This window comes from Arvicanthis niloticus, chromosome 14 (assembly GCF_011762505.2).
Source record: "Arvicanthis niloticus isolate mArvNil1 chromosome 14, mArvNil1.pat.X, whole genome shotgun sequence".
Classification (NCBI taxonomy): Eukaryota; Metazoa; Chordata; class Mammalia; order Rodentia; family Muridae; genus Arvicanthis; species Arvicanthis niloticus.
In genome coordinates, this window is record NC_047671.1 from 40,899,481 (window position 1) to 40,927,206 (window position 27,726).

At 40.9% G+C, this 27,726-nt stretch overlaps 1 protein-coding gene and 1 non-coding gene across 2 annotated transcripts in view; one reads left to right on the forward strand and one right to left on the reverse strand.

The window, feature by feature from the left end:
• Positions 1-27,726, reverse strand: part of Commd10 (COMM domain containing 10) — a 129,810-nt gene that overhangs the window by 82,866 nt on the left and 19,218 nt on the right. The window contains exon 5 of the mRNA XM_034518541.2: positions 16,192-16,302. Within this exon, the coding sequence (XP_034374432.1) occupies positions 16,192-16,302 (111 nt within the window). The remainder of the gene's footprint in view (positions 1-16,191; positions 16,303-27,726) is intronic.
• On the forward strand, positions 18,704-18,833 carry LOC117720254 (small nucleolar RNA SNORA17). The gene has a single exon (XR_004608278.1). It is a non-coding gene; the product is annotated as a small nucleolar RNA SNORA17 (small nucleolar RNA).

A 27,726-nucleotide genomic window follows, 5' to 3' on the forward strand; every position in this document is an offset into this window, starting at 1 on the left:
CAGCAGAGTGAGCAGGTTAGCTAACCACATTAATACAGAGTCAAGCAAGCACAGTGGAAGATCGCATTGCCTCTTATGGGTATAATAAGTCACTTGTGTTTTGAATTATAAGGGAAGTCCTTAAGATAAAGAAAAAGTACAAGATAAACTACATTTTAAAATTATACTACTGTCTGAAAAAAATGGCCAAGGAAAAAGGTAACAGCAAGACAGCTAGAGGCACAGAGGACAGACTGGTGTCAAGTGAGAACGATTAGCCCGGGAGAAAGAGTATTTCTGGATTTAATTAATGAACATGGTGACCTAGACCCTTTATTCCCTGCAACAAGATCTTACCACCTGTTACTTGTCAAATGTGACAAAAATGTTTGTCAGCAAAATAGGACCTCAGAGAGAGAGAGAGAAAAAAAAACCTGTTGCTTTATTATAGTGGTCTTTACAAAATGTGCATTATTAATTTAAATGTGGTTCACCAAATCTGTCAAATCATGAAAGAGCAACTATAAAGATAACGAATTAATCTCCCCACTCTCTCACTGAGAATAAACTGGAGAAATTTGACAAAATGTAACTGAAAACAAACTGTTTACACATTTACTTGAAGAGACCTGGAGAACTGACACTGCATTCCTCTTTAACGTCTTCCTCAAATGGCCAAGTAAAGAAAGAGATGCAAGCTGGTCAGACTTGTCTCTAAAAACAGGGGTACAAGTGTGCAAGGGACCTGGATGGCCCATATTCTCAGGTAGGCTAAGCTTGAGGCCAGCCTGGGCTATAAGGTGAGTTTGGGGCCTGATTACATTATAAAACTATATGGGGGATGGGGGAAGTAAAGGCAATATCTTAGATTTCCCTGTGGTTGTGATAAAATTTACCTAACAAAAGCAACTTAAGAGAAGAAGGGTTTATTTTTAGCTCATAGTTAAAGGTACAGTCCAGCATGGTGGGAAGTCAGTACGGCAGGCCTTGAAGAAGCTGGTCACATCCCATCCACAGTCAGGAAGCAGAGAAGGAGGAGTGTAGGCTGTAGCTCACTTCCCTTTCTCGACTTTCACAGTGCAGAAGCCCAACTAAGGAATGGCACAGCCACAAGGCAATGATTTCCCCCCAAATAATATAATTTCCTACAGGCATGACCAGAGGCCCGTCTCCTAGGTGATCTCATCAAGCTGACAATGTTGATTTACTATCATGAGTGAATTCTCTTACTAGCAAGTAACAAATGATAAATGCCAAAGCCACAATGGCATGTCACCAAGACATCAGAATGGATAAAACTATAGGGTTCCCACTACCAAGTTACACAATAAAGCAGAATAGGTACAATTGTTACAAGTTACTGTACAACTACTTTAAAATTAAACATACACAAATATATATATGTGAGTATATGCATGTACATGTATGTGTGTGCACATGCACAAATGTGTGCATGAGTGTATGTGTATATAAGTTGAAAAAATAATGTAATTCTTCACCTCTCACTATCAACATGTTCTTTGAAACACAACTGCATTATTTCCCATCAACAATTGAAGTCTAGGTTCCTCCTCCTTAAGCTGGCCTTTTTCTTTACATTAACCAACAGAATGCAGTAAAAATATGCAGTAAAAAAAATGCAAATTACAGAGGAAAGAAAGAGCAGGGCATGGGCTGGGAGATACAACAGCCTCAGCTCCACTGTCAGTGAAATGGCAGAAAGGTGCTCTCTGACCAAAGGACACATGTAAAACCCTTGGTTAATAGCTCTAAACAATTACTGAGGTGCCTCCTAGGACCCATTAAAGCAAATGCGATCTTCTCTCTTAAAGGACGTTGTCCCATGGCAGTCTGACACACACAAACTCAGTCTAGACAAAGGAATGTGGCCCAAAACAAGGCTAGGTGTAGTTTCCGCCAAACTTAGATGGGGCTAGTAGATTAATGGAATAGATGACCCACAACATTTTAAGAGAGTTATACTGGCCAAAATGAGCACAATCTGACTAAAAAGGGACTAAAATTATTCAAAATTCAAACAGGCCTCTATAGCAACTACCTGCAGACTTGAGAGTGTTGCTCACAGGGTGAGTCTATTTTCTAATCCTGTCTTCAGAAGTGGTTACAGGTGACAATGGAAAAGGAAGAATAACCCAAAAGGGAGTTAGTTCAGCGCTTTGGAGAATACACCCCATCACAAATGAACTGACACAATAGAGGTCTAACTCAAGAGCATTCACTATTACTAGGATTAAAATTCAATACATAATCTAGTAATAACTATCCAAAAGGATTTCAAAATAGCTTTCAAACATAGAGTCAAATCCCTCCTGTTCTTCTTGAAAAACAAAGTCTATTGAGGTTAATCCTGTCCCTGTGACATCAACAAACATTCAGGTATAGAAAGAAATAATCTCTCTAAATACTACATCTCTAGAACAAAAGAAGCCTGTCCCCAAGAGCAATGTTCTGACTTCATGAAGACAATCTTGAGTTTCAAGTTTACTGCTACAGCTGTAAGTGCTACTAAACTCTTCTTGGAAGGGTAGAGAAATGATGTAAATATCTACAGTTGTTATGGCATGACATGAGATGCTCACCCCCAACCCCAACACACACATGCACGCACGCACGTACGCACGCACATACACACATACAAGTTCATGTACTGAACATGAACTGTCACTAATAGCATTCAGGGGAGAGAGTTGGAAAGTTTAGGAGGTGGGGCCTAGGTCACTAGGAGTATGACTTTTAAGGGTTTTGCCTAGTCCCTTCCTCTCTTCTGCTTCCTGGTCACCATGATGTGGAAAGCTTCTATTATACACTCCTAGTGCCAGCTTTTCTGTCTCACCACGGTCTCAGATCTGATGGAGATGAGAACTAGAAACTGAAATTTTTGAAATCATGAGAAAAAAAATCTATCTTTTCTCCTTTAATGTGTTCATTTTGGTACTTGCCAGGGCTGTTAAAATGCTAACTACAGCATATAAATGGTAGACAAATTGTGGTGGCCCAACCTTTCTCTCCTCAGTGGCTTCACATCAGCCCTCACTGTCACAGCAGCTCCTGTCAAATGGCAGTGCAGACAAGTGTGAGTGGAAGGCAACCCTGGAGGCTGTTTCAGCCAACGAATGATGAACAATGGAGTCCCAGTATTGGACCTAGGCTTCAAGGGGCTTTGTACTATACGCTGAGTCCTCAGAGAACCCTGAGAGGTGGCCATTATGTCCAGATTTCCAGATGAGGAAGTGAGCTTCAGTGGGATAAGCAATCACAAGGTTCTCCAGATGCCCTGTTAATGCACTGGCGAGGACTCCAACCCTGGTACTGTTTCTAACTGTTTATCAGTGCTACCTTGTCCTCTGTCAACTTTCAAAGACGGATTAATCCAATGCTACTTTTTTAATTAGATGGAGGTGATCACTCCACTCACACTCTTTATTTTCTACATAAACTGTAGGACCAGACAGGTAGTACAGTTCTCTCAGACAATGAGCTGTTTACTAACAAAGTCTAAGGTCTCTCTGAGAATACTTTACAGTATTAGTAACATGAAGAAAAAGAAAAAAAAATAATAACCTCCAACCATACCTTTTTAATGCAATAAATCAAATTTTATAATTGTTCTGAAACACTTTAGGACTTTAATATAAATAAAGGTAAAGTCTTACTTTGCAAACAGTAATGAAAAACCTCTAAAAGTGGGAGTCGTAGAAGCAGCCACCAGCTTCTCATGTGTATGCACGTGTATGAATATGTGTGTGACCCATTAAAATAACATGGCTGTCAAACAACTGAATTTGAATTAATACACTTGCAAGGAAAATAAGAAAAAAATAGAATTTTTAACATTAGGCGATCACTACAATAAGCTCACGACCTCCCAACAGCAGTTCCTATGTTAACCTGTTAACTTGCCACCTCCACCATCTCACACATTTCCTTTTCTTTCACTGGTCACAGAAGACGCCTATCTATCTGTATGACTTCTACAAAGTACTCTCATTAAATAAAGCAGAATGCTGATGGGCTTCCATGGAAAAACCACCTTCAGGTTCTGATGCTATAGCAATTGATGAGAGGTACCAGGGAGACTGTCTTAATAAACACAGGAGTAATGCTTTATAAATGGCACAAAATAAGAAACATAAGGCTTTGAATATGTAAATAAATAAAAAAGAAAGACAAAGCCCTATAATACAAGTCATTCACTAATACAGTAGAGTAACAAAATAGTCAAATGAATTTAATTATGATGCATATGCATGAACTCAAGTATACACTAGAACCAGAAATAAAACACTAAAAACTGCTGACAATTCAATTTACCAGGCCTTGAATAAGTGTAAATCCAAGAATAGGCATAAGATAAAATAGACGACTCTTCAAGGACAAGTCCGATGCTAAAGAACCCATGTGTACTCATGTGTACTTAACTAGGGAAAGAGCAAGCATTGCAGCAGCTGCTGAGGAACAACAGTGTGGCTGTGACAGTTTCTTAGGGTAAAGGAAGATACTTTTCTAGAAGGGAACAGTCTCTTCTAAGTAAGAAAACCATCTTCACCAAGTCAGCCGAAAGCTCGGGAGATGCAGAGCCCTTTGCTGATCTACGCCCTAGCAAGCCCTACACAGTCTGTGCCAGTCCCTATGCCGGAGTCCTCTGACTCTAACACTGCAAAAAGTCCATCCTATGGAAAGCCCTCAGAGGAGGGAACATGTCTCAACCCAGTCCTGTATCAGGGCATGGTCTCACTCCTCCACCTGGCAAATGGGAATAAATCACCTATCCTCAGGGGAGCTTCAAGGCTATCAAAGTGGTTAAAAGTGAGACAGCACCAGAAAAAAAAAATGTAAGAATAGAATTTATTGAACAAATCAGGTATCTTACTTATGACAGGAAACAAAGTAATGACCATGGAAGCATAGTAGCTACTTTATTAAATCATAAATTATTTTCAGTCCTTCTGGGACAATAAAAGAAGTGACCCACTTATCAACCTGGAAGTCCCAATGAGAAAATAAGATCACATAGAACAACGGCTGGCACATAGTAACTGATGAACTAAGGCTGTGTGAATGTGGGAGCATCAGGCATAGTTACTCTTGCTTCTACACAGCCATTATCACCAATTCCAAAAGGTGACAGTGCCAAGAGGGCAGAGACACACTGAGGTAGCTCAGGTGCCTGCTAATGTGGGAATACCACTAGGTAATCTGATGGTTCCTCCACCTCAAATGGTCCCAGATCTCACTTACCAACTTTCACGGGCTTCTCTTTTCCTTCTTTCTCTGAAAATTACAGTAGAACTCATCACTAGCCTACCTTTATTTTATTTTTTCTCTTTTCATAAATGTATTTTTAATATTTTAAATTATGTCTATGTGTGTGAATATGTGCACAAGTGCAAGTGCCCTTGGAGGCTGCGGGGTGTCGCATTCCCCTGGAGCTAGAGTTATAGATGACTGTAAGCAGTTTCGATATGGGCACTGAGAACTGAGCCCAGGTCCCCAGCAAGAGCAGTATGTGATCTCGACCAGAGCCATCACCATAGCCCTGTGTGATCTCAACCAGTGTCACTGTCCCAGCCACAGCCCTGTGTGATCTCTACCAGTGCCACTGCAGCAGCCCTGTGTGACCTTGACCAGCGCCATCACCACAGCCTTGTATGATTACAACCAGCCTGTACGCTCTCTGATTCATTGTCTGCTAGCCTCACAGTCTTGGCGAGGCTTATTTCTTGACATAAATTTCTTACATTAAATGTCCATCTTTCAGAGATTACTACTTTCTTGGTGTTTTAACCCATCTCTCTAAAATACATAGGACTCAGTAATATTTTATCTACAAAGAAATGTACAACATAAAAGAGACACATAAATGCACTGTGCTATGAAAACAGTCCTATTATTACATATCATTATTATGCAAAACTAAAGATCTTGAGTGGGTGGCTATTATGTAGCTTTTGCTAACTGGAAGCACAATATCCTCTGGCAAAGCTAAGACATCTACAAATTGTCCTATTCACCTGTCTGCAGCAAAAAGGTTCAGTAAGACTGTACTAAGTACATACCTACATTTTTCACATTTTCTTGTACTTTAGAATCAAAAGAGGTGAATGCACACAGAAGATTAAAAGTAGACGGGGGTGGGGGGAGAGAATCCCTGACATTTAAATGGGGATAAATACATAACCACCACTCTCACATTAGGAAAAGGAAATTTTGGCTTTTAAAATAAGACTATGCTAGAACCTGAGGGAATGGTAGATTGGGAACACACGTTTGTCCAAATCTTCAAGACTCTGAAACAAACCATCAGGTGTGTGGCTGCAGAGAAGTGGATGGCACAGAAAGCCACAGAATACAGCAGTGAACTACCAACAGACCAGATGAAACCTAGAACTAGCAAGTTTTAGATTTGTAGAAGGAAAAGCAGAGCCTGACATCAGCACCAGAAAATGGAGTAGGAAGGGAAGGTCCTCTCAGCAAGGCTTTAAACAAAAGAAAACAGAGAGTCCTCAACAGACCCCACAAACATACAATTTGGTGTGCTGGAAAAATATACTGTATTGATGTGAAAGTTACAATCTATACAAGCAGGTACCAGAAGGGGCAGCCCTCATCACTGAAGAGCTGGGATAGCAGGAGCCATGGTGAAAAATCTCCATAAGACAGGTCGTAGGGTCAAACTTTTCAGGTAGAGGGGGCAGAAGCTCTTGAACTTTTTTCATATCCAACACACAATGCCTCCCTTTCTGCTGGCCAAGAGAGCAGCCACCCCAAGGATGGTGGGACAAAGGAACTAGTCCACACTATCTTGGATGCAGACCCACAAACATAGGTCTGTATGGGAGGAAGTACATACTGTGCTGCAGAGGAAAATGAAGGCACATACGTTTGGGAGCAACCGTGACCTAAGAAGAACAAACCCAGGAATCCAGAGAACACAGAGCCGAGATAGAAGCTAACAGGGACTACTCAATGAAATCACCAACAAAGCTTTTCAAAACCACAGCAAATTATGAGCTATACAAGTACAGGAGACACTTAGAATCCTGTGTAGAAGTAAGTGACCAGACCTCCCCATAACATACTTTAATCGAAAGGACTATAGTATAGAATGTGGAAATAAAACTTAGGGATGGGGGGAATGCCAACTCACAAAATCAAGTTCATAAAAACCACATCAAACCTTTTAGAAATTATGAAAGACAGAAAAACATGGAATGATACTTTTCAAGTCCCAAGAATAAAGACTTGTTAACCAAAATTACTATATCCAATTAACTTATCTTTTAAAAATAGTGAAAAAACAAAAATTTTCTAAGATAAACAAACTAAAAAAAATAATGGAGAAAATTCTTAAAGGAATCTTATAAAGGAATCTTACCAACAGATAGAGAAGAAAGGGTTCAGTAAAGAAAACTTTCAGGTTGAGCCGTGTCCCCAGGTCCTTCCCATTTACCTCTTTCAGCCTTTCCTTCTAGCCCATCTCTTTCCTTTGGGACTCTCCACCTGACCAACACAAGAACTCTCTCCAGGGACCCCACAGCCAACACACTTGGCTAAGATGCAGGCAAGCTACCTGCAACATTCTCCCCACCATTCTGGTCTCTCCAGAATGGCCCTGCTGCTTCATGCTAGCCTGAGCCCTTCTCCAGCTCAACTTTGGAATCGGCCTCTTGGTGGAGACTCAAGGTCCATAGTCCTTCTAGTTCGCCTGCCAGTCCTTTCAGCCACTACTTCTAACCCATACCCATCCTTGTGACTCCATCTGACCAACAGAACCACTCTCTTCCATGGAGCCCACAGCTGACAAACACACTTTGTCTCACACCCAGAATGGGCAACAGCAATCAAAGAATGGAACACTCACCCAACAAGAGCCAGATACCTTAAATAAAATATCTTTACTCTGATGCCTAGATCCCAGTGTAAAAACACAAACAAAGGAAGCCAGCAACCCTACTGCAATAAGCCATGAGAAAAGCCATTTAGCTGAAGTACCATACAAGGTCGTCAAAACAGCAATTATGTATGCTCAAGGGCCATTAGGGAAATGTAAATAAATGTCTTCATGAAAACATAAACAGTTGAATGAAATAATGGAAAAATTCTTCAAGACACAAAATAGAATTTAACGAAGAAATAGAATATCTCTCTCTCTCTCTCTCTCTCTCTCTCTCTCTCTCTCTCTCACACACACACACACACACACACACACAAAGAGAGAGAGAGAGAGAGAGAGAGAGAGAGAGAGAGAGAGACCTCAGAAACCTCAGAGGTAAGTCCCATTAACAACACAAAAGACAGAATTCCAGATCTTGAAGATGAAGTAAAAGAAATAAATAGCTCAATCAAAAAAAAAAAAAAATCTTAAATCTTAAAAAACAAAACAAAAGGGGACAAAACATTCAGGAAAAACGAGGACACTGTGAAAAGACCAAATCTATGAATAACAGGCATATAGGAAAGAGAAAAATCCAAATAAAAGAACAGAGAGCATTTTTAATAAAACTTCCACAATACAAAGAAAGAGATATGTATCATGGTACAAAAGGCAGACAGAACACAAATAGACAACATCATAAAAGAAACTCTCCAGGCCGGGCGGTGGTGGCGCACGCCTTTAATCCCAGCACTTGGGAGGCAGAGGCAGGCGGATTTCTGAGTTCGAGGCCAGCCTGGTCTACAGAGTGAGTTCCAGGACAGCCAGGACTACACAGAGAAACCCTGTCTCAAAAAAACAAAAAACAAAAAAAAACAAAAAAAAAAAAAGAAAGAAAGAAAGAAAGAAACTCTCCAAGACACATTAGAATCCAAACACTCAATGTACAGAACAAACAAGATATTAAAAGCTGCAAGCAGGAAAAACAAAATAACCAATGTTAATGCGGATGAGGAAATCCTGTGAGGTCTCAGACCCACAGAAAGAACTGTAGGAAACCAAGGGCTGCTGAGAGCCTAAGAAATAGTCTTCCCCAGGGAAGAGCGCACCAGCTGGTTATCTAGCACCAAATGGTCATCCCTGAAAACATATGCATACAAGTAACGTTATACAAACAAAGCAGGTTGCACTTATGTATTTAGAAATATATTCGTATTTATATATGTATATTATGTAAAAATTAATTTTAAAAGAGGACAAAAAGTTGAAAGAGAGCAAAGGTCTATGGCAGGGTGTGGAGTGGGGAAGGAAAGGAGAAAGTGGTGAAATTATATAAAGTCTCAGAAATTTATTTTTAAAAATTTAAAGCTGCAAGGGAAAAAGACCAAGTCAAATATAAAGACTGACATTAGGCCGGGTGGTGGTGGCGCTTGCCTTTAATCCCAGCACTCGGGAGGCAGACGCAGGCGGATTTCTGAGTTCGAGGCTAGCCTGGTCTACAGAGTGTGTTCCAGGACAGCGAGGATTACACAGAGAAACCCTGTCTCGAAAAACAAAAAAACAAAAAAAAAAAAAAAAAAAAAAAAAAAAAGACTGACATTAGAATAGCATGTGACTTTTCAATGGAGACTTTAAAAGCCAAAAAAAAAAAAAGCCTTGTCTGATGGCCTACAAGTTCTAACAAAGTACTATACACAGCAAATCTATCAATCTCAATCAACAAAAACATTGCACAATAAAAACAACATCAAACAATTACAGACCACCTATCCAGCTATACAGAAGGCACTAGAAGGAAAACTTTGTCTGAAGAGAAGGTTAACTATACCAAGTACATTCAAGAGGATACAAAAAAACAATCAAGAAAATAGTTAATCAAAACTGGAGGGACACACTACAACAAGAATCAAAAATTACTTCTCATTAATAACTCATAAATAGTAATACTCTCTATTCTTCAATAAACAAAACACAGACTAATAAATTGGATTATAAAATAGAATCCATCTTTCTGCTGCATCCAAGAAACACACCTCACCATCAAGGATAGTCACCACTCTAGGGTAAAGGATGGAAAAGGTATTCCAAACAAATAGATCCATGGAACAAGCTGGTATAGCTAGCTATTTAAATATTTTAATATCTGATAAAATAAATTTCAAACTAAATCTAAACAAAAAATAATTAGAATACTACTTTTTAAAAAAAGCCCACCAACATGATATTACTTCTAAACATTTGTGCACAAATCACAAGGGCAAATCACATACTGAACCTTATATAGTGATAGGGATGTTGACTTCAGTTCTCTACTCTTACCAATGGACAGGTCATACAGACAAAAACTAAACTTAGGAAATGCTGGACTGAAATAACATTATAAATCAAACGGCCCTAATAGACATCTATAGAATGTTCCACCCAGTTTCTTCTCAACATCTAATGGAACTTTCTCCAAAGCTGACCACATACTAGGACACAGAGCAAGTCTCAACAAATACAAGAAAACTGAAATGACATACTGTATCCTAACTGGCCACCATGGACTAAAGCTAGATGTCAACAACAATAGAAACAGCAGAAAGTATACTAACTCACTACTGAATGAAAATCAAGACAGAAATCAAGAAAGAAATTTAAAACTTGTTGAAACTGAATGAAAATAAAAGCATAACATAACCAAACCTACATGATACAATGATGGCGGTTCTAAGAAGCAAGTCAGTACAGACATCTAAAAACTGGAGATGGCATACTTACCAACACCACTCAAAGCTCTAAGATAACAAGAAGAAGTAACACCCAAAAAGAGTAGATAGGACAAAATAACCAAACTCAAGGAAATAAAAACAATACAAAGACTGGTGAAATGAACAGTTGGTACACTGAGAATATCAGCACGACAGACAAACCTCTGGCCAAATGAACCAAAAGACAGAGAGAAGATCCACATTGATAAGGAATGAAAAGAAAAACATTACAGTAGGCACGTAAGAAATTCAAAGAATCATAAGAACATACTTTAAAAATCTGTATTCCAAACACATTGGAAAACCTAAGTGAAATGGATAAATTCCTTGATATATGTGGCCTACCATAGCTAAATCAATATAAAATAAACAATTTTAAAAATTCCATAAGCCCTAGTGAAATTAAAGTAGTAATTAAAAATCCCCCAACAAAGAAATGCCCAGACCAGATGGATTTAGTGCAGAATTCTACTAGGTCCTCAAAGAATTAACAGCAATACTCCTCATATTGTTCTATCAAATAGAAAGTGGAGGAACATTTCCTAATTTCTTTTATGAGCCCAGTATTATTACCCTGATACCAAAGGCACACAAAGACCCAACCAAAAAAAAAAAAAAAGAAAATTATAGACCAATGTTCCTTATAAACACAGATGAAAATATTTTCAATAAAATGCTGGCAGAGCAAATCCAAGAACACATCAAAATGATTATCTACCGTGATCAAGATGAGATCCAGGGTGGATCAAAACCACACTGACATTTCACTGAGAAAATACATTTTACATGTTTTTACCACATATAAGAAAAATTTGCTCAACTATAGTAATCACTTATTTGGTATATTTATATTAACATAGTAGATAGTACAACTTTGTGTGTGTGGGGGGGGGGGGGGCTCCAGCAAGAATTAAACATCAGAAATGAATTCTTTTCCACATCTGATTTATGCTGCAATCAGACAGATCATCTCGCTTGCATGATCAAGAATAAGAATGTATCCTTTAATGTGATTTATGCTAATAAAGATGTGATATAGCATACCTTAAAATATATTTAGAAAGTTCACACCTATATTTTACGACATCTTAGAAAAATCTGTAGGTACAATTCAATCAATGCTATACAGTACAATACTGTACAATACCTTTAAGGGGATGAGAGTATTTTAAATTGCCATAGCAAGAGTTCAAGATTTAACTGGCTTTTTTTTTCTTATTGAGACATGTATCCTAAATAAATCAGAATGTATAGTTTTCCCTTAAATAACATAGTCTGTTTAAAGGCTTCATGAAATGACATAATACAATCCTTATACCAATATTTGCTTTTAAAAAAAAAGTAGGTTCAACTGACATATCATCCATACAGAAACATGGATATACTCGCTATGTAGAGGTAAACAAGTATCTCTCAATGAGAAGAGTATCAACTCCCTGAACTAAATCACATGAAAAGAAAAACAGGGACTTGGAATATAGTTCTTAAGAAAAAAAAAAAGACAATAAAACCTCGAATTTTAAAATAACATTTAACATCTAAAAATATGTATGTATATTACAGAATGCATCACTGAATCACCGAAGTAGGAAAGTAGCTCCAAACCCATCCAACAGCACTGCCATGCTCCGAAATAAAATGGTCTGGCTTCAAATTCTACATGTTCGGATTACTAGCCTTATGACCTGGGGAAACTACTTAACCTCTCTTAACCTCTGAACTTCCCTTTATCTATCCAAAAACTTACAATCGTGACTGAAAGAGAACCTGCAGATACCTGAACCTGGCAATAGGACAGAGCAAACAAATGAGAGCAGCGGGAGGTAGCTCAGCGGTAGAGCCATGCCTGGCGTGTACATGCTCTGAGCTCTCTTCCCTGCATGGTTAGAAAACACTATGAACAGTAAAAGAATAAAACTCATTTTCTCCCTCTAAACAGAATATGTCATTCAGTTGGAAATATGAAGATGTCTGTCTCAGGAGCCAGCATGAAATGGTCTATATTCACTCAAAATCATAATTATTTATCCATAAATGCCTTCTGAACTCTGAGTAAAGTCCAGCTTAGCAGTATGAGGTATGAAAGTTTGATGTGAAAGTAATTTTATCTTGGTTGTGGTTAAAGAATGAAACATGATTTTAATTTCTACTTTAATAAAATAGGAGTCTGTTGGGTAACAAACAGATGGTAAGGAACTTACGTGTATATTTTAAGTATCTTGGTATTTTTAGAATATTCAAAGTATTAATGATATTTATTACTGATACTTCTTACTAATGAATGACATTGTATTCTTCACAATTTTTTTTTTTAATTCAACAGACTATAAGTTGTTAATAGTTAATAGACCTGGAAGTCGTTTAAACTGTTAACCAACAGAGTCATTCAGTTATCTTTGGGATTATTTTATTCCATTTATTTGTAAAGAAATAAATGTAAGTGACAGAACGCACAGGAAAAGTCAACCGTGCAGGTTTTTAATGAATTACATTTTGGCGAATGATCACAACCTAACAAAAGCCGAGTCACCCTCATCTCATTTAGTTGTTCTATACATATCTGATTAATCAGCATTAATTCTGTTGATGGAAACAGAAGAACTCTATTGTTATATACAGATTAGAAACGTAAACACTTAGCATTTCCCACAACTACTGTGAATGTTATGTTAAATAACATTGTGAATGCCAGAAATGGTTCGGCAGGCAAAGTGCTCTACTGCCCCCTAATGAAACAAACCAACCAAACCAAAACAAGAAAACTCATTTTAAAGTATCTGTGAACCAGAAAAACCATCTTACTTTGTAAAATGCAGTTGGAGATACAAAGGACATTAGCTGAAAATCACTAGACTATAGATCTGTCCAAAAGCTACAATCATCTATTTTTCGCGATAAAATTAGTAGCAAAACAGGAAAGCCTTGAGACAGAAATATTCTCAGGGCAAAGATAACATAGCCAAACAGTGTTATCGAGTGTGGTAACAAAGGAAACTTGACTGTAAGCTACACGTTTGTGCCATGTTGTAAGCTGTCACCAGGAAAACCAGCCCCTTAGAAACTACATTGTGTTTTCAGTTCAGTGCTCAAAAATAAACACTGTCCAGATATTCTCTAATTTACACTGACTCTAATCCTCTCAGGATCTCAATACATGTACATATCCTAGATAATTATGTCATAAAATACATATTTGAAAAGAATTCCTACCTACAGGTTACTATTTTAAATAATTTGATAATTTCATTCTTTGTACTTTGTGGATCTTTCTTATAATCCCATACATAGTTTTGACTTCTATTAATAGCAGCTTTCCTTCAGTAAGTTTGGTTTTCAAAACCTGCTCCAGCCTATCCCTAACCCCTGATTCTCATTTAAGAGCACAGGAAACTGAGAGTATAGTTTGTGGTCTCTAATAACAGAAGTAACATAAATATTAACACCAAGCAGCCACATGAAGTAGACATTTTAAAACATGAACTCATGATAGCAAGAAAATATAAAGAAAAGATTCAACTCTAGGCAGAACTCAGCAGTCGGCCAAGGAGACAGTGTAGCTGTCAACTATTCCTTGAGGCACAGCGTCACTTGGACACAGCATGTCCCTGCCCAGGGTGACAATGGTTTTACATTTCGTTGTGTGTTACTGTCTAGGAAATATTAGCTGGTTCGAAGTCCACACAGCGGCATGGGGAGGGGCAATATAAAGAAGTGACTCGGTCTGCACACAGAATGGGGTCCTAGCACCCCTCACAGTGGGTGCTGCTCTCCTTCTGTCTACTGTGAATGACAGTGGCGCCCAATGACAGTGCATGTTATAAGGCTAAATAACGCTCATATGCAATAAGATCTGATCAAAAACTCAAAAGAGCAACAAATGGAAAAACATAAATGTCCCTGGGCCCGGATCACAAATGAGCTGTATTTTCATATCTGTACTAACTTCCTGAGTAACATGAATTTTAAAACAGACGGCTTTCTAGAAGCTTTAGTCCTTCGTATCCACTGCCTAACAAGAAAGCAGACACACAGGCGTAAGGGCATGTGCTTGTGCTGTGACAGAGCCAGGAGACCGTAAGCATCCCAAAGTAAAGCACTCGGGAAGACCTGATGCCTACAGCATATCTAAGACTTGGTATAAAGAAAACCTTATATACTGCTGTAGCTACCTGGAGTTAACATGCAGTCGCCATAGAGAAACCTACAGCACAGAGCTACTTAAGTATGCACATGTTCAGTTATGGTGAGCCCCAGTCTACCCCAGCGTATTCCAGACCAGTGTCCTAAACTAATGGAACGCCTTCCTTGGTTGTCAGGAGGAAAAAGGGCATTCTAGGCTGTCCTTGTGCTCTTGGGTTCCCAGTAAGTATAAATATTAAAAGTACATCAAGGGGGGAATAAAAAGAGATGACATAGAAAAGAAAAAAAGAAAATGACAATAACTACATTAGCAAGTTAGGTTAGTAAGAAACTTTGGCCTGAAGCAACTGGACTGATGGGCAGATTGATTAGCTGTTTTAGCTTCCCACATTGTACTGACAGTGATGATGATACTAGCCAGTACGTACTGAGAATTTACCACACTGGCCTAAGTGCTTTACACACAGTAGGCATGCAATCCTCAGAGAAACCCTACAGGCTACAAGGAGAGATTAGCTGCGTGCCCGGATCACGTCACCACTAAGCTGCAGCACTAACAATAGACTTCTCAGTTTGACACTTGACTAATAAGTGTGTATTGTTTGCCAGTGAAAAATGTGTGAAACAAAATGATTTTGCAACACTGCATTAAACTAATTTATTATGTATAAGACTTAAATCACATCAGTCTTTTGGGGTTATATAACCTGGGCTGGCCACTGGCCCAGTTCTTGAAAAAGACAGAAATGCCTATGACATAATAACTAATTGTGCACACACTATCAAAGTACATTCTTTCCCATTATAAGCACAGCTACTGGAGAACACATTCAGCCACTGTAACCTCTCCGTCCTCAAATCTCCCACAGCACCCCAGTCCCAGCTCTATCTAAACATCTCAAAATGATACAAAGTCTCATCTATTTAGAGGGTAAATTTACACTCCCTTTTCTATCTCAAAAGGGTAATTGTAGTATAAACTATGATAGGTAGTCTCACTGCATCACAGTGGAGAGCCTTACATGGTACTTCTTCACCTTTGGTAATTATGTTCAAGTTATTCTGAAACTGATACTACAGGAAAAACTGCCCTATGATGTAAAACTGGTTCAAAAATCTATCTTGCAAAAGGATGGATTTAAACACATGAACACACGACTCCCCAAAATATAATTCAGATTATCCCACTGTCCCAGGCATTGGCTAGACAACAAATGTCCTTCCCTTTACTCATGAAGCTTAACACACACACACTCACGCACGAGTGGGTGGGGACATCAAGAACAGTGACTTCATAGGGACTTCACTAAATTTCATTGCAAGATAAGCTGTTGTAACTGGTTTACAGTTTAAATCTTGACTCCTCTGTCAATGAGGCATGAGGCCACCGAACAGAATACCTCATTTCCCCAGGGCACCGTTTCTTACCTTGGAGTCTTCCTTGCTCACTTCCAGTTGCAGCAGGGCCTGGGGAGACTGCAGCTTTGCTTGAGCCGAGTGAGCCATTTGCAGGTTAAGCTGCCATCCCACTGTCTCTAGCTACAAAAGACAAATGGGGACTAGATTAAGACGGTAGAGAAGAAGAAAACAGTCAACTTCAAGTCCATTTCCACCCTGTAGGAATCAACACAAATATCGTACACTTAATGGAAAGTCAATTTCGGGGTCCTTTAACCTGAAATCTCTGTAAAGTTTCCCTCTACACTCAGTAGATCAGCCTCTTGTCATACTTGTTAAATCCAACAGTGAAAGTGGTCTCTAAACAGACTATTCTAAACAATAAAAATGCTAGCAATCAAGTACACAAACGGGTGACTGTGGGTTGAATTGCAAGGCTTGGGGGGCACAGGACGTTTTCCAAACTTATCATGTAGCCCAGGATGGCATTCAACTCCTGATCTTCCCACCCCACCTCCCAAGTACTACACTAATTGACATGTGCCACCATATCTAATTAAGCCACTGGCTTTTAAAACCTTGTTATTAAGGTAGCATTTTAGAAACTTTATTTATTTATTTATTTATTTATTTAATATTTTCTACATCATGACCACAGATCCTTCTCCTACTATCTTCCTAGTCCCTCCCCACCACCTCCCCTCTACCACCCCCTCCCCCATCCACTCTTCCTGTTTCTCTTCAGAAAAGGGCCGCCCTCCCATGGATATCAACCAGCCATGGCATGTCAAGTTGCAATAAGAAGTAGGCACCTCCTGTCCTATTAATGCTAGTTGAGGCAACCCAGTAGGAGGAACAGGTTCCAACAGCAGGCAACAGAGTCAGAGGCAGCCCTGCTCCCAGTCAGGAGTCCTACAAGAAGACGGAGCTGCACACTGTAACATATGTAGAGAGGGCCTAGGTTAGTCACATGCAGGCTGCCTGGATATGAGTTCAGTCTGTGTGAGCCCTTATGAGCCCAGGTTAGTTGATTCTGTAGGTTTTCTTGTGGTCCTTGTCTCATCTGGCTCCTACAATCTTCCCGACTCCAGCACCCCTTCTCAAGGATTACACAAGTTCTGCCTAATGTCTGGCTGTGGGCCTCTTGCATCTGAGAAACTTAGATTTAAAAAAAAAAATACAAATTTCAACTAGTAAATAGAATATTTTGTGGAAAAATCTTTTATTGACTCCCTGTCTTTCAAAAATTTTTGTGTTACTTGAAGCACAAATAAGGCTTTCTTTCCCTCATCCCTCCTTCCTTCCTTTTTCCCCCTTTCTACTGAGAAGAAAACTAAAATACCCGGGTGTGTGGTTCACACCGTGAGGCACAGTCAATAAACAGAGATGCAGGCAGGAAACTGCTGATCATCAGCTAGCCTGTGATGCCAGAGAGGTTATTATACTTTCCAAAGTACATTAACTTAGAACTTAGAACTCAGTTAGAAGGCTCCCAATTATGGTAGAAACTCATTGTTTCCTTTAAATCTACTAACACAGGAGAACAAGCTAATCAGGTAGGACAGAATTAGGAGAGAACAATTATGGCAGGTTAGGCTCCCTTGCAAACATTACACAGCATAAACAGAGCTGTATGAGACTAGACTCAGCAGTATGACCATGTGGTTTTAGACTCAGTTCCCTATAAACCTTAAGTTTCAAGCTTTGTGAACTGCAGTAGTTACAAGCCTCTGACAACACAGCCTTCCTGATGAGTTAGCCAAACCACCTTTGCCGCACAGGGTCTGAATGCCAGCTTCACAAGGCTTACTACCCAACCAGAATGCTGATCACTTAACTTGAAAGCATGTTGAACAGACACAGTAGTGACTCAAGGCAGAGCTGGAAAGAATGCAATGAGAGCATCATCGGCATGAGAGAGGCTGTGCTGAGAAAGCAGAGGTGCATCGCTGCTTCTCCAGCTCTCTCAGAGGTTAGCGGGCATGCCACAGCTGTTGACGGGTAAGAACTCACTTAGGTGTCTACTGAGGAGCCTTGACGTTCTGGCTGCTAACACTCATTGGAACAGTCTCTGGGACCTGTACTTCTTGACTTCACAGACTGACCACCCATGCCACAGATGAATGCATGCCCGGGAGCTGCCTAACGCTGGTGTAAGGCAGCCGCTGCTGAACTTGAACACCCTCCTCTGGTTCACACGTAAGGCACTGCTCCCTCATCCCTGGCTAAGGCAGAGTCTTTCCAGATCTCCATTCCCCCATACAAAACAGAAGTCCATTTCCCTGAACCTCCTTAACACGTATTGAAACAGAAAATGCAAATTATAGTGTTGGTGATATTTTAAAGAATTGTAAGTTCAAGACATTTTAGTCACCTTTTTCTGTATGTCTCATGTACTCACCAAAGTACTTAACCTGGCTCACACTATCATTACCCATCTCTTCACAAACCAACACAGATTGTTTCTAACCAAGTCCCTACCTTCTTCCTAACCCAATCGCAAGATTCCATTTTCCTTCTCCAACTGTGTGTCCCAGAATACACTATGCTGGTTGTACATTACAGATGTGGCTACGTCGTCACATGAGTGTCAGCAGGTGGCAGAGGAGAGGCTGTGCTGCTGCTCGGTGTCCCTGACCTAGGAACATCTGAATAATTAGGAGCCTAACATCCCCTGAAAACCCCAAGCCTGAGGTGACCAGCAGTCCAACAACAGGCAGGTCTAGACAAGCTCCCAGCATGGGAAGCAAGCTAAAGACTAGAAGAACCCCACCTAGGACCTCAACCCAGGGATCGAGGGAGCCCGAGACAGAAGACCCTCAAAAGGGACCCCTCAGGTAGGCCAGGCGAGGAGCAAGCCCTAGATGACCAGCACCATGGGACACTGACAGGGAGCTAGCCTAAGATGAACGCCAATCCAGTACTGCAGGCCTCAGGAAGATGACCCCTCACTGGTGCTACTAAGCGAAGCAAGTTAGTGGTGGAGAAATAGAGAAGGAGAAACAGAAGGATGTGAGCACAAAGAAGAGAGGCAGAAGTGGAGACTAGAGGGTAGTGAGGAACAGCCTAATGTAAGTAGCTGGTGATGCTTCCTGAGACCATGGTGGGATCCTGGCCTATGCTGCTACCCACGCCTACATCTGGGTCCGTGGCCCTGAAGCAGCAGAGGTCTCTTACCACCAAAGGCCAGGCAGACATCTCTGGTCTGGACTATCACCTGGGGACATATCTGAGGGTCTGTGAAGAACTGGCCCCACGTCTCACCTGGGCAGAGCTTGCCCTAGAGGAATGAGAACAGGAGAACTGACTCTGCCCTTCTGCAGGCCAACTACAGAAAGGGGGCTCTGCCCATTGCAGAAGCTGAGGGTAAGCCAGACTTGAGGATGTGAGTGTGGGAGAGTTGGCCCTAACACTTGTCTCCCGTACAGTGACATGGATAAGGGCGATATATCCTCCTCCTCCTCTTCCTCCTCTTCATCTTCCTCCTCCTCCTCCTCTTCTTCTTCCCCCTCCTCCTCCTCTTCTTCCTCCTCCATCCCTCACTGCCTGCAGAAGGCAGGAAACCTGGCCCTGGGGTAATGAGAGCAGGAGAGCTGGTCCTGCCCTTTAATAGCTGCAGCACTTGGGAAAGTGGGCCCTACAACTTGCCTAAGCAGCACAGTAGAGTTGACCCTGGCGGTGGGGGCACAGGCAAGCCATCTCTGAGGGCATGAGTATGGGAAAGCTGGCCTCACCACTTGTCTGCTGTATGGTGACATGGGCAAGGGAGAGATCCCGCCCCACCACCAAGCCACCTACAGCAGCCCCTGAGGTCATCAGAACAGGAGAGCAGGCCCTGCACCTCACCTAGGCAGCACAGTAGAGCTGATCCTGGATGTTGAGGGTTGTGGGTGAGCTGGCCCTGCCTCTCATCATCAGGAGAGAGATCCCCTCTCCTTCCCTGGGAGGCAGGAGAGTTGGCTCAGATGGTCTTGAGAGCAGGAGAGCTGGCCCTGCCCCTCACCTAATGCAGCACTCAGGAGAGCGGGCCCAGCACCTTGCCAGGGCAGCACAGTAGAACTGGTACTGGAGGTGGTGGCTGCAGATGAGCGAGCCTGAGAGCATGAGCACAGAAGACTTGTACCTGCCCCTTGTCTGCTGGGTAGTGGTGCTGATGAGGGAAACACTCCCTACACCACTCCCTCATCCCTCACCATATATGGCAGACTGAAGAGCTGGTCCTGGGGTCATAAGCCAGAGAACTGGCCATGTCCCTCACCAGCTGCAACACTCAGGAGAGCGAGCCCTGCACCTCACCTGGGCAGCAGGGTAGAACTGGCCCTGGTTGCTGGTGAGCCAGCCCCCCAGGGGGGCATGAGAGCTGGAAAAACACCTCTCAGGTCCAGATCCAGAGCTTTGAATTGGCCCATTCCAACATCTACCCCATCAATGAGTGCACAAAAGGGCGGGTCCTATAGATCCAAAACTACAGGATCTCCATGACACAGGGCAACAACAGACTATCCAAAAAGGAGTCCCAGTGAAGTGCCAGTATTAATACAGTACCAGAAGTCGGAGGCCTCATACCAGATCAATGCAAGCAGACACTTGCAAGCAAAGAAGTATGGACAAAAGAGAATTCTGTGGGACACACTGTGACACACTACAGCTTCCACAACCAGATTTGTTTTCTGTGTTGGGGAGAGGTTGTAAGGGTGTATGGTGGGTATGAGGGAAGAAGAAGATGAGTAGGATTGGGGTGCATGATGTGAAATTCACAAAGACTCAATAAAAAGGGTTTTTTTTTTTAAAAAAAAAAAAAGAATAAAAGTATATCTGAGTAGTGCATAGTCATCAACGTAAATGTGAAAGTGTCTATTCCTATGGCTTTCACGTTACAAAATCAGGGAGGAGGCTGGGAGGGAGCCTGGGGGTGAGGGGGTTTAATGTGGAAAGTTTTCACCATCTAACCCAAGAGGTCAAAATTAACATGACCCAAACCTAGGAAATGGCTGTCAAGAGCTTAAAGTTTATGTACTATGATGGCTACAAGATCACTTTTATACTAAACTAATAAAAAAAATCACAGCCAGAATTAGATCATGAACAAACTATAGAAAATTGTAAATTAAGGACTATCCTGCAAAATAAACTGCATGTATATATCAAACACATGAATGACTTAAAAGAAAAACTAAAAGCTATAACCTTCTACAATGTCTGGAACATGTTATTTGCTGGATCTAAGAAGAGCATTGGTGATACAAATGAGAACAAGAGCCGTTCTCTCTGCTAAGGTGAAAACCTCATGGTCACTAATTAGTCCTCTGAGACCCATAACGAGAAGCAAATATAGCTGTCATCAATATTTTAATTACATGCAACACAACAAAATTTAGTGTAGAGTTAGGTTTGTTTTAGAGCGTTAAGAGCTAAGCTATATTACCTCTGTTCAAAATAAAACTCTGTCCTGTGTATACTCTATATTTGTACATTAAAATACTCAGGAATTTTGTTGTATTATTTATATTCAAATTTAAAACTTAGGGTCTATATTTGTTTGCTTCCTGTGTTGTGGTGAAGACACTATGACCACAGGCAACTTCCTGGGGAGGACAGGGTTTATTTAGCTTATAGGTGATAGTCCATCATCTAAGATAGTCAGGGCAGGAGCTCAAGGCAGGAACCTGGAGGCAGGAACTAAGCAGAGGTTGTAGAGGACTGCTGCTTATTGGTTTGCTCCTCGTGGCCTGTTCACCCTATAGTCTCACTTAACCTAGGAACATCAGCCCAGGATTCATATCACATAAATCACTAATCAGGAAAACGGCCCAAAGACTTGCCTACATGCAATCTGATCAAGGTATTTTCTCAATTGAGGTTCTCTCCTACCAAATGAGTCTAGTTTGTATCAAGTTGAAAAAAAAAAAAAAAAGAAAAAAAAAAACAACTATACTATCAGGATCTGGATTTAAATGTCAGCAAAATAAATTTAAGTAAACCACTGACATTTTAAATGTTTTTTAACTCATTCCAGAACTGTAAATATATTACCTCCTAAATATCTAAAAATATTGTTTTTTACTTGAAAATGTTACTAGTTAGTTGATAAATTAATTTCTTTTGTCTCCTATGTCCATGTCAAATTTTCAATCAAATATTAACTTATAATTACTCTATAAAACACAATTCTGAACATGGTCCACATTAACAAAAATAACTATAATATTAACTCTAGAAAGCTAAAAACTAATAAATATGGCTGGAGAGATGGCTCAGTCAGTAAAGTACTTGCCATACAAGCATGGCAATGATAGCCCTAGCATCCATATCAAATGCAGGGCATAGAAAGGGTTGGACAGGTCCCAAGAGCTCACTGGACACCCAGTCTAGCCAGCCAATGAGCTATGGGCTCAGTGAAAGGCCTTCTCTCAAAACATACAATAAAGAATCAATCTCTCTCTCTCTCTCTCTCTCTCTCTCTCTCTCTCTCTCTCTCTCTCTCTCTCTCTCTCTACACACACACACACACACACACACTCAAGCACACACAAATAAGTTAGCAGCTAAACATACAAAGTAAATAGATAAGCAGCTAAATTTTAACTGGTGTGTCTGAAAATAGAAGTATTAAATGTTTGGATGAGAGAAAAGTCATGCCACACAACCAGCATATAAAAGAAGGCTGCATGGGCTATATTAATATCAGACAAGTCAAACTTCAAGTCAAAGAATGTACCTTAAGTTCGTTTATGAAAAAGGCATATTGATCATACATAGGAAACTGACATAATTATGAAAGAGAGCACACCCTTCACCCTGGCAATGAGGCCGCTGGATCTCCTAATACTCTGTTCAGTGAGGGCAAAGATGGTGATAAAAGGCAGAAATTAGAATTCTCCTGTATCTAGGTTTAAAAAAAAAATACCTAGTACTTTCTTCAAGAGGAAAAAAAAAAATGCTTGAAAAAGGAAACGGTACATAAGGTACATAGTTTGAACATTCCTGATCCAGAAATCCAGACACCAAAAGTGGTTCAAAATCAGGTAATTTCTCAATAACAATGTGCCACACAGAGGGCCTGGAATTTGGGGCATTTCAAGTTGCTGATGTACAGCTGGGAACGTGCGGCAAATATCCCAAGATCTGAACAACCATAAAGTCTGAACATTGCTGGGAGCAGGCATTTGAGATGAGGAACACTTGACCTCTACTGACAAGAGTGGGAGTTTTCAGAGGAAACTGGACAAAGACCTAAGACTACACAGAGCACTTCTTTAGGCATGTTTGGGGCAAATCACTTCAGCTGAATTGTCAGGTGACATCTTCAGAAATGGAGGCACACACGTATCACAGTGCTGGAGTGCAGGTACGACCTCTTCAGTCATCTCAGGAAGCTAGCATTTTCCTGGTCAGTCAGTCAGATCTGTACTCAAACTCCATGGCCGTTCTTCCCACTTCCCTGATGCTGAACAGCTCACCTAATTCCAACCATCAGTTTTTTTCATTTTGGGTGAAAACTGAGGAAATCTGATTCAACCACTGACCTGAGCATTTGTGGGCAAAAAGCTATGTGTAAAAGCACTGGCAATGCAACTGAGAAATGGGACATTAACAATAAATACTGCCCTTCAGTCCTCCCTTTCAGGTCACAATCACTGCCAATTACTTTTTTTTTTTTTTTTTAATTTTTATTTCATGTGCATTGTTGTCTATGTGAGGGTGTCAGAAACTCTGGAGGGCCAGGCAGTGGTGGTGCACACCTTTAATCCCAAGCACTTGGGAGGCAGAGGCAAGTAGATTTCTGAGTTTGAGGCCAGCCTGGTCTACAGAGTAAGTTCCAGGACAGCCAGGGCTACACAGAGAAACCCTGTCTCGAAAAAACAAAAAACCAAAAAGACAAAAAAAAAAAAAAGAAAGGAAGGAAGGAAGGAAGAAGGGAGGGACGGAGGGACGGAGGGAGGGAGGGAGGGAGGGAGGAAGGAAGGAAGGAAGGAAGGAAGGAAGGAAGGAAGGAAGGAAGGAAGGAAGGGAAACAAACAAACTAACTCTGGAACTGGAGTTACAGACAGTTGTGAGCTGCCATGCAGGTGCTGACAGTTGAACCCAGGACCTCTGGAAGAGCAGCCAGTGCTCTTAACCACCGAACCATCTCTCCAGCCCAGTCAATTACTTTTACAATAATTCTCTTAAGGCTCTTTTTAAGCCTAAGAACTTACAGACATTTAATTTGCTTCCATGTCTGCCTAGCTGATTTCAGGGCAGGTCTTTCTCATTTGTCCAAAAGTATACTAAACCTCTGATCTCTCTTGAAAAGAAGGTGAGGTGGACACTGTGTCCCTTCCTATGGATTTGGTTCCATGACGCAGCTCTGGAGTTGGCTTTACACGACATGCTTTCTCTTACTGCCACTAAGACCACATCCTCCGAGGCCCACACGACAGACATGAGCAGACCCTGTCTGACTCCTTCAGTATGTAAGTACAGACTCTCATTTCTAGTCTATCACTCATTTCCCTTCCCCATCATCTGCTTCTCTTGTTTTTATAAAATCACAAGGCTCTTCATTTTCAAATACGCTCTATCAATTTGCTGTAGAATCTTATTAAAGCCAGAGTTGATTTTACATTCCGCTGTCAGAACGTAAGTAATGATTGCTACATTATCAAATAATTTAATTCAAGGAATACAAGTCATTCCCCGCTTTGTGTATGATAGGTTCCTAATTACAAGGGTGTGTAAAACTAAAAAAAAAAAAAAAAAAATCAGTAAAGGAAGTATGTTTCATTCTCATTGCCCTTGGAACCAAATCAAACCAAACAAAAGACCCAACACCATAGCATTAGACAAATCTGTATTGGCCAGCATTTTATATGTGTTTTTTTCTTAAATACTATTGTTCTAGTTAGGTTTCTGTTGCTGTGATAAACACCATGACCAAAAGCAACTTATGGAGGTTACAGTCTCTCCTCAGAGGAAGCCAAGGTAAGAGATGAAGGCAGGAACTTGAAGCAGCGCGCACAGAAGAATACTGCTTACTGACAGCTCGGGCCTACCTGCCCAGGGACAGCTTTACCCACAGTGAGCTGAGCAACTCCTGTATCAATGAGCAACTAAGAAAATGTTCCCACATTCATGTCATAAGCCAACCTGACGGAGCAATTCTTTGGTTGAAGTTCCTCCTCCAAGGTGACATTCAGTTCATGTAAAATTGACAGCAGAAGCTAACTATAAAAATTATCTATGTGTGTATGAATTTTAAACAACAAGCCTACAATCTGAGAGACATCCTGGTCCTACCTGGAAAGAAAAAAAAAAGTGAAGAAAGAAAGAAAAAGTGAAGAGCAGTAATTTAATACTTATGAAAATGTCTATTAAATGGATTTTCACCCTAGTTTCCTGTCCATTTCTAAATAGCCGTGTGAACGATGGCTCCGCCATAGCTGTTGTGTAAAGCTGGCGATGCTCTCCACACTTACTCCCAACTCCACGAAGCACAGGAGGTCACATTTGCAAGCGCCAGCTAGTCAGATGGTAACAGAATGCTGCATCCTGCACACTGTAAGAATTGTAGCAGTGCTGATGGCAAGCATATGGAAATCAAATGTCAGTAAATAAGTCAGGAGCCATCTGTGCAAATAACCTCACAGTGAAATCGCCACCTCTTTCAACACAGTGAAAAAGACATTAGGTGATGAAGGTGGCAGCTATCTACCAAGTAAAAGGAGAACGGAAAGACAGACAGACACACACAGAGAGAGACAGAGACACAGAGAGAGAGAGAGAACGAGTACTCATTATAACACTGACAGTCACCCCAGAGTCAATGAAATGTGGGTCATTGTGGGAAAAGGTTAAAACCACAGGACTATTACAAATGCCTTGATCATGCCTAACATGTCAGAGATTCCTTTATCAATATTGTTCAAAGATATAGTTACAGATGCTACAGATGTGTGGATGTGTATGTACTCCCTGGTTGATGACGAGCTGTTCAGGACCATTCACCGATGTTGGATGCTCTGACTCTGACATTATCTCAGTGGTGTGACTGGTCTAAGACCTTACTCAACTAGCATTCAATAATGACACACTGTGCCCTAGGTACTAGTGCAGGCTTGCAGTTTAACACTGAAAAGAGAAAACGAAAATACCTAAATTTCTGAGGTTAACATTCAAGTAGATAAAAGATCCATTAATGATTAATAAGTAAGCAATATTGTGTGGTACTGAGTGATAACAATAAAAAAAGGTTAGAGATGGTAGGCAAAAGCATCATTTTAAAGCATGTAGCCTAGAAAACAATCTGAGACCACACAAGCCTGAAGCCCTGAGCTCCGTCTCCAGAAGCCAGGTAAAGAGCCTGTAATCCCAGCACTCCTACAGTGAAACAGGAGGGAAAGACCCATGAGATGGGAGGTGGACAGTATAGGCAGAAGGCTCTCAGGAAGTGAAGCAGCAGAAACAAGACAATGTTGGACTAGAAAAGTCTCAAAGGAATGTTCTGCTGGGAACTTGGAAGACAAGACTGTGTACAGTAGAGGCCTGGTTTCTGAGAGTCCAGGGAAAACAAGGGCTCCATCGGGACTGGCATTTGTGTGATGTTCTAGCAGAGAACCTAGCTGCAACCTGCCCTGCCCTGAGAACCTGAATGAGGCTGGGTTTAAAGGCAATGAACTAATCTGTTTGGTGGGAGAGATTTTAAGACAGGGTAGCCCTCAGGCTGGGGCACAGTAAGTGTTCAATGCTCTCATCCAGGTTTCTAGCTTCATAAGGAAAGGTGCGTGGCTTCAATCCAAGCAGACAGCAAAGTATTTGTAGTAGTTACAGAGACTAGTGCGAGGGAAGAGAAACCAGACACTTTACATAGGACACCACTTGTGGGCAGCTCCAGCTTTTAAAACTGCAAATTCACTTAAAAGAGAAAGATGAAAATGTTCCTGAACTTCAGTCATTCTTAAAAGCCTCTTTCTTGTTTGTTTGTTTGTCTTGCTATCTGCTGCCCAGATTTGTCCAGGACTCACTAACACAGCCATGCCTCCCTTGAACTCAGGAGACCTTCCTAAGTGACTGCCTCCCCACAGAACATACAGTGCAGATCTCTGGGAAGTCTCCAGGTCAGCAGAACATGCTGCCTTCTGCAGAAGTCCACACGTAAAGCGACTGGACCAGTGACCTACTTTCAGCCCTCTGCTTTTCATGTTACCAAATCAAGTCTTAAGAGGTGGGAATGCTTATTATAAACATTACATCTTAGGGATATGCCCTAACTATATCCTCAAGCTTTGACACCGGAGTCAGCATGGTCTCACTTTCAAGGTAACAAAAACATGTGTACTTATTGATACAAATTTATCCAAAGTACCTATAATGAGACTTCTCTCCAAAATCAAATTTAAGACATTGGTAAGGCACATCAATGACTTTCACATTGCTACTGCTCTGTGTCAAAAATATATAAATAGTACAAGTTTGAGGACAGTGAAATGTCATTCAACTAATGATCTCAATTTGGCAATGCTGAAAAAACAACAGCTGTATTTAGCAAGCGCACATCTTGGAGCACAATGACATCATCAGGGTAAT